We start from the raw sequence: 8,209 nt of genomic DNA on the forward strand, positions 1-8,209 counted from the left end.
CTGTCAGCGCTGTATGTCACGGAGCTGCTGTCAGCGCTGTATGTCACGGAGCTGCTGTCAGCGCTGTATGTCACGGAGCTGCTGTCAGCGCTGTATGTCACGGAGCTGCTGTCAGCGCTGTATGTCACGGTGCTGATGTCAGTGCTCTGTATTACGGTGCTGCTGTCAGTGCTCTGTATCTCCTGCACCCTCTTGTTTGCCTACCCTGGTCCCTGACCTTCCCTCTCCTCCATTGCCTTCATTAGCTCCATAGTCCTGAATTGTCAGAACAATTTCCCAAATAAAAAAAAAATGCTTGTAGTTATCGATCCCAAATTCACCTCATACATGTATTATGCTATTGTCCAGGTGGTGGGACTACGTGCTACCCCCTAATAATTACCCCGTGGCCGCAAATTCGACCTAAAGGTTTGCGAAATTCGCCTCCCATTGAAGTCAATGGAGCCCGCGGCGAACGGTCGTTTTCGCGAACGTTTGTGTCCGTTCGCGTTTCGCGTTCGCGAAACGTCCCGTCGGAAGTTCGTCCATCACTATCCAATTACTTCATGCACAATGGCTTTGAGGGTACTTACTTATAATGTTAAGGGCTTGAACTCTGTTCATAAGCGTTGGTTGGCTCTGAAGGAGTTCAAGTCCTCCAACGCAGATGTGGTCCTAGTCCAGGAGACTCACTTCCGCCCAGGGAGTTCTCTTAAATTTGCTGCCAAACATTTTCCAGTTTCTTTTATGGCCTCCGACCCCTCTGGTAAAGCCGGTGTTGTAAAATTTCATGCGACCCGTGATTTTCGCTCACCCCGTCACTTCCGGTGAGGCTACGTCATTCGCACAGCTGACGGCGGGCCTTTACTGCGCATGTGTCAATCCCCTGCCCTTAACAGCGCATGCGCTGTAGATTTATTCTCACGGTGGAGAAAAATTATAGCCTCGAGTGGGCGGAGACTTGCGGGTGGGCGGGCGGAGCTGAACAGATGCTCAGGACGTCAGCAGCAGCCCCGCCCACCCTAATAACATGCCTCTGAATATTAAGTGGTGGTGAAAAATCATACTCAAGTGGGCGGAGATTTTCTCCAGGCGGAGGCTTCAGGAAAATGTCTCCGGAATCAGGGACAGGTGTGAATAGAGACGAGTCCTGGAAGATGCTGATAAAAGGGACATTGGTGGAATGGAAGGGGTTTGGAGAGGAGGTGGGCAGAGGAGCTGTTTTGGTCTAAAGCAGCAAAAGAATCACAACTCCCAGCAGGTGAGGGGGGGCTGAGTTCTGGAGCTTGTGGGCTTTGCTGGGACTTTGTAGTTCAGTTCTAGGTGGAGGAAGGATACACAGAGCATGCTGGGATATGTAGTGCTCCGGTGTGGGGGAGGGGACATGCTGGGATATGTAGTGCTCCGGTGTGGGGGGACGGGACATGCTGCGATATGTAGTGCTCTGGTGTGGGGGAGGGGGACATGCTGGGATATGTAGTGCTCTGGTGTGGGGGAGGGGACATGCTGGGATATGTAGTGCTCCGGTGTGGGGGAGGGGACATGCTGGGATATGTAGTGCTCCGGTGTGGGGGGACGGGACATGCTGCGATATGTAGTGCTCTGGTGTGGGGGAGGGGACATGCTGGGATATGTAGTGCTCTGGTGTGGGGGAGGGGACATGCTGGGATAGGTAGTGCTCTGGTGTGTGTGTGTGTGTGTGTGTGTGTGTGTGTGTGTGTGTGTGTGTGTGGGGGGGGGGGGGACATGCTGGGATATGTAGTACTCCTCCAGTGTGGGGGATAATGTATAGATTGATGTCGGTGTCCCCGTCTCATCTCCTTCCTGTCTCCTCTCTCAGGCACCATGCTGTACGAAATCTCCAGGATCATCCAGGGCGGCGCTGCCGTCTGCCGCCACGCCTCCACCGCCGCCGCCGCCAGGGTAGAGCATGAACACCTATTCCCTGTGAGTACTGATTGGTTGGGGGAGGGGTTAACCGCCTGGAGTGTCCCCAGTGGGGGAGGGGCATGCCACCTAATGTGCGCGCTCTGCTGCCGGACGGAGCCCCATAGACACTATGCCTCTCTGGATATAAATTTGGATACATTTGTAGCCATTCGGATGTATCTGAATCTCGGAGATGAAATGGTAACACATTTTTGTTGAAATTTAATTTACGTTCATCGTTTTCTCACCCATTCCAAATTATTTATGTACGACTTGGATTCGGATCGTTTGGGGGGAGGGGGAGAAACAAAAAGGTCAACCGATTCGAATCCTGTGTCAAGAAATAGCTGGTTGCTAAAGGGGGGGGGTGGCCGCCGCCGCCTCCTTAACAACCAATGAGTCATCAGCTGTCAGCGGGCTTCCCTACTGGCTGAAATGTAAAACACCCCACCCCCTTTGTGACATCAACAGCCCAGCGTTACCTGGTTGGTGATGTCACAGGGGCGGGGCCACCCCTTAGCCATGTAAGAACCGTCGGACATTCAACAGCGTGGAGCGTTCGAAAGGGGTTTTTATTTATTTTTAAATTTTTTGGGGTGGAAAGGGTAGGGGTACTACGTACCTCATACTCATTCACATAGTTGGAGGTAGTGTGGGATCTGGGGGGGACTCCTTTGTTTTTTTGCCAATACCCCCCCCCCCCCCCCTTTCCTTGCCTGCCCCCCGGTCTGCATCGGATAAGGGCCTGGGGGGGACTTTTTATTTACTATTTTTGATCTATGTACACCATACTCATTCACATAGGTGGGTAGGGCGGGATCTGGGGTCCCCCCCCCACAACCACCAGCCAGGGTTGTTGGAAAGAGGCCCTTGTCCCCATCAGCATGGTGCTTAGGGCAGGGCCCTGGTATGGTGACCTGGTATGGTTTGGGGTGGGGGGGCACTTGCTCATACACCCCCCCTTCCCCCTTTCCTGGGTTGCATGCTTGGATAAAGGTCCGGACCCCTATGCTTTTTTTTTTTTTTTTTTTTATTCCTCTTCCCCATCGGGGGGGGGGGGGGGGGGGGCTGGTGCCCATGCAGGGTTGGTTGTTGGGGGGGGGGGGTTTGTTTTTTTTTCCAGGATTTTCTATTGCCAGCACTCATTTGTTTTTACGTTTCAGCTGTCAGTGGGGAATCCCGCTGACAGCCAACGAGTCGTCGGTTGCTAAGGACGTGGCGGACGGCGCCCCCAGCCCGATCCTTAGCAACCAGCTATTTCTTCACACAGAATTTGAATCATTGATCGTGTGGTGTTTGTGTTTTGTTTTGGGTTTTGTTTTGTATTGTTTTTTGTTTTTTTTATTTTTTGTTTTTTACGAGTTCAAATTGTTTTTCAAAAAATTGTGGAATCCGTCAGAAAATGAATAAACAAAATTAAAATTTTTAACTAAAATTCTGAAACCAAAATTTGGTAACGTAAGAAATTTGAATGTTCTGCACACACCTCTAGTGCCGCTCACACCCTGACCGCGGGACGGTGATCGCTGTCAGTGGGAGGTGATCCCAAACATCTGCTTCCTATAGGCTGAATATCCACCAAAGACTCCACCCAGAATGTCTTCTTTTTAACCCTCCCAATCATAGAAAAGCCAAAGCGAAGGGCACAGGTCTGACATCTGTTTATTTATTTATTTTTAAATCTGCAGGCCGCCCTCCAACCGCGGGACTACGCCGTGCCCAACCCCACCTGGAACCCCGAAACCAAGAGGCTGTACGAGGAGCTGAGCCGAGACCCGAGCTGGAGGAGACTTCCCTCCTACGAGGAGTTCGCTGGCAGCAGATCGAGTACAAGAATAAGAATAGTGTTTGGCTGTGGTGGGGGATGACATTAGAGTGTAAGCTCCTCTGGTGACCTCTGACCTCCTCCTGTACAGGTATGAGCCTGGAGGCCGACGGGGAAACTCGTTTCTTCACCAGGAACCTGGATCAGGAAGGAATCGGCTTCGAGTATTGTATGTTCTATAACGAGGCGGAGAAGAGGACAGTCTGCATATTCCAGCCCGGGCCCTATCTGGGGGGCCTCGCAGGGTGAGCGTTATTTTCTTTTTTTTTTTTTTCTTTTTTTTTTTCTTCGCAGAGCCTACCCTAACCAGAATCCTTTGGTTCCTCGGGCTCTCCTTGTTCTCCTTCCACCTCTCGCGTCCCCTCTTGCCTTCTTCTAGGTACACACACGGGGGCTGCATCGCCACCATCGTAGACTCCACCGTGGGGGCGGGAATTGTAAACGGCATCGGACCGGCTATGACCGCCAACCTGAACCTCGACTATCGGAGGTAAGCGCCCAGGGGGGAGAAGAGGACCTACCTGACACTACATGGTTGTCAGGAGATTGTACAATCGATGGCCGGCGGTGATGATGTGGTAGTGACAGGGGAAGAATAATATTGGGGAGACTCTCGCGGGGGGGGGGGGGGGGGTAGGAGTTGTTGATGTTCTGAAGCTGTGATAGCAGAGAGGTGTAATGAGGTTCTCTTTGTGTCTGTAGTCCGATTCCTCTGGGATCCACAGTCCTCATAGACAGCCGAGTGGAGAAGGTCGACGGTCAGAAAGTCTACACCAGATGCCAGGTCCGCAGTCATGACAGCGCTGTGCTTCACAGCGAGGCCACCGGTGAGGACTACTGCTGGGAAATCTTCATTCTGTAACTCCATTCCTTCCTCTCTTGTCTCTCCTGTCACTCATCTGTGGTTTCTGATCTGTCGCTCCTGTCATTGCTCTTCTGTCCCTCCTCCTCTGCCATTCCTGTTTCTTGTCTGCTGTTCCTGACTCTGCTCCTTTGTTGCTCCTCTGCCGGTGCTGGCGTTGCTCCGCTGCCATTCCTGTTTCTTGTCTGCTGTTCCTGTTGCTGCCCCTCTGCCATTCCTGACATTGCTCCTCTGTCCCTTCTTGTTGCTGCTCCTCTCTCCTTCTTGTCTGCCGTTCCTCTGTTGCTGCTCCTCCTCTGTCTCTCCTGTCATTGCTCCCGACGTTGCTCCTCTGCTGTTCCTCTTCATTGTCTGCTGTTCCTGACGTTGCTTCTCTGCCGTTTCTGTTATTGCTCCTCTCTTCCTCTGTCATTCCTGGTGTTGCTCCTCTGTTGTTGCTCCTCTGTCCCTGCTGTTGCTGCTCCTCTCTCCCTCCTTCTCTGCCGTTCCTAGCATTGCTCCTCTGCCATTCCTCTTGTTTCTTGTCTGTTGTTCCTGTCGCTGCTCGTCTGCCGTTCCGGTCGTTGCCAATCCTGTCATTGCTCCTCTGCCATTCCTTTTTGTTTGTTTCTTGTCTGCTGGTCCTGACACTGCTCCTTTGTTGCTCCTCTGCTGTTCCTGTTGCTGCTCCTCTGCCATTCCTGACATTGCTCCTCTGTCCCTCCTTGTTGCTGCTCCTCTCCTTCTTCTCTGCCGTTCCTCTGTTGCTGCTCCGCCTCTGTCTCTCCTGTCATTGCTCCCGACGTTGCTCCTCTGCTGTTCCTCTTCATTGTCTGCTGTTCCTGACGTTGCTTCTCTGCCGTTTCTGTCATTGCTCCTCTCTCTCCCTCCTCTGCCATTCCTGGTGCTGCTCCTCTCTCCCTCTTTCCCGTTCCTGGCTTTGCTCCTCTGCCATTCCTCTTGTTTCTTGTCTGCTGTTCCTGTCGCTGCTCCTCTGCCGTTCCTGTTGCTGCTCCTCTTTCCTTCTCTGCCATTCCTAGCGTTGCTCCTCTGCCACTCCTGTTTGTCTGCTGTTCCTGTCACTGCTCCTCTCTCCCTCCTCTGCCATCCCTGTTGTCTGCTGATCCTGTTGCTGCTCCTCTCTCCCTCCTTCTCTGCCATTCCGGTTTCTTGTCTGCTGTTTCTGTTGCTGCTCCTCTCTCATTCCTCCTCCTCCTCCCTCCTCTGCCTTTTCTGTTGCTCTTGTTGTTGTTCTGACAATTTACACTTTTTTTTTTCTCTCCTCCAGCTTTGTACGTTATGTTGAAGTCAGGAGAATCTGAAGCCCGACTATAATTTGCACATCTCAGACCTCAGGAAATGTTACAGATTCTGTTGGTTGGCAGCTGCACTTTGTACTGTAATGTATCCTGTCTGTCACTAGAGGGCAGCAGATCCCGTACCATAGAAACCCTCCTGGGAGAACTTTTTTATAATGTACTCACCGCTCTCTTGGATTGATCTTTTGTAGCGGTCCCTTTTTTCTAGGTGCAATGACCTCAAACCCGCCCCCACCATGTACCCGTTTTTGTACAGCCCTGTTCTTTGACTCCTCCCAACCAAATGTAATTAATAATCGTTCATAATTATTGTATGTGACGTTTATTTAAACTGAATAAATACAGAAAATATTTTCACAGCATTTCAAGTGTTGCAAATACCTTCATTGTATCTTCTTCATCCTGGGGACCGTTCCTCCTCTCGCTTCATCCTCGGGACCGTTCCTCCTCTCGCTTCATCCTGGGGACCGTTCCTCCTCTCCTCATCCTGGGGAACATAACTCCTTTTGCCTCTTCGAGGGAACCATTCATCCTCTCTCCTCATGCTGGGAACCATTCCTCCTCTCTTCTCACCCTGAGGACCATTCCTACTCCTCATGCTGGGGACCATTCCTCCTCTCCTCTTCTCACCCTGAAGACCATTCCTACTCCTCATCCTGGACACCATTCCTCATCTCTCCTCATCCTGGACACCATTCCTCATCTCTCCTCATCCTGGAGACAATTCCTCCTCTCTCCTCATCCTGGAGACAATTCCTCCTCTCTCCTCATCCTGGAGACAATTCCTCCTCTCTCCTCATCCTGGAGACAATTCCTCCTCTCTCCTCATCCTGGAGACAATTCCTCCTCTCTCCTCATCCTGGAGACAATTCCTCCTCTCTCCTCATCCTGGAGACAATTCCTCCTCTCTCCTCATCCTGGAGACAATTCCTCCTCTCTCCTCATCCTGGAGACAATTCCTCCTCTCTCCTCATCCTGGAGACAATTCCTCCTCTCTCCTCATCCTGGAGACAATTCCTCCTCTCTCCTCATCCTGGAGACAAGGATCCTGGATGAGGAGAGAGGAGGAATTGCCCCCAGGATGAGGAGAGAGGAGGAATGGCCCCCAGGATGAGGAGAGAGGAGGAATGGCCCCCAGGATGAGGAGAGAGGAGGAAGGGTCCCCCAGGATGAGGAGAGAGGAGGAAGGTTCTCCAGGATGAAGAGACACAAGAAAGGGTCTCCAGGATGAGGAGAGAGGAGGAATGATCTCCAGGATGAGGAGAGAGGAGGAATGATCTCCAGGATGAATAGAGACAAGAAAGGGTCTCCAGGATGAGGAGGGAGAGGAGGGATGGTCCCCAGGATTAAGAGAGGTATCTCCCCAGCTGGACACAGACACCAGTTCAACCTAACAATGGTTATCCCCATCTTGTCCATGCCATGTACAATCACCCCCCATCCTCTCCATGCCATGTACAATCACCCCCCATCCTCTCCATGCCATGCGCCATCATCCCCCATCCTCTCCATGCCATGTGCCATCTGTTATCCCCCATCCTCTTCATGCCATGTGTCATCATCCCCCATCCTCTCCATGCCATGTGTCATCACCCCCCATCCTTTTCTTTGTTCTTCTCCTGTTAGACACATCCTGAGCCCGGAAGTCCCATCTTCTCCCCCATACCTGAAACTAGACAAGAGAAGTTGGCATTGTCCTCCACCTGAGGCTGGGGACCCCTGAGTTGGTGGACACTTTGGGGGGGGGGGGGGCAGCCTTGTATATGGGGATTCCACCATTCTATGGATCGGGGGCCCCTGTATATTGTTCTCTGCAGCCTTGTCAGCCGGTCCCAGCCACATTGCTACCCATTAATAGACGCTCACAGACCAGCACCTGGTAGAGACGTGGCAGGAGGGACTCCTAAGGGTGAGTGATGGCATGTAAACCTGCAAGACCTAGTGAACCCCTAGAAGAGTGAGTGTGGCTCCACCCACCATATTCTGGGGTCACCGATGAGTCCGGACTCCATATTCTGGGGTGTGGGGTCACCAGTGAGATCAGCCTCCATATTCCAGGATCACCAGTAAGCCCGGCCTCCATATTCTGGAATGTGGGGTCACCAGTGAGATCAGCCTGCATATTTTGGGGTCACTGAGTCCGGACTCCATATTCTGCACTGTGGGGTCACCGCTGGAGCCAGCCTCCATATTCTGGGGTGTGGGGTCACTGGCCTCCATATTCTGGGGTGTGGGGTCACCGGTGGAGCCGGCCCCCATATTCTGCACTATGGGGTCACCGGTGTAGCCGGCCTCCATATTCTGGGGTGTGGGGTC

General features: G+C 52.4%; 1 protein-coding gene across 1 annotated transcript; it reads left to right on the forward strand.

Moving 5' to 3' along the window:
* The first annotated feature begins 877 nt into the window (after window positions 1-877).
* LOC143955265 (acyl-coenzyme A thioesterase THEM4-like) lies at window positions 878-6,269 on the forward strand. The gene is made up of 7 exons (XM_077465345.1): window positions 878-1,110; window positions 1,820-1,926; window positions 3,597-3,735; window positions 3,825-3,978; window positions 4,113-4,223; window positions 4,436-4,560; window positions 5,863-6,269. Exons 1-7 carry the CDS (start codon window positions 1,089-1,091, stop codon window positions 5,907-5,909), a joined length of 705 nt encoding a protein of 234 aa, XP_077321471.1. The 5' UTR covers window positions 878-1,088; the 3' UTR covers window positions 5,910-6,269.
* Window positions 6,270-8,209: the final 1,940 nt, after the last annotated feature.

Source organism: Lithobates pipiens, unplaced genomic scaffold (genome assembly GCF_037356315.1).
Source record: "Lithobates pipiens isolate NorthernLeopardFrog02 unplaced genomic scaffold, aLitPip1_a1.2 Scaffold_35, whole genome shotgun sequence".
Classification (NCBI taxonomy): domain Eukaryota; kingdom Metazoa; phylum Chordata; class Amphibia; order Anura; family Ranidae; genus Lithobates; species Lithobates pipiens.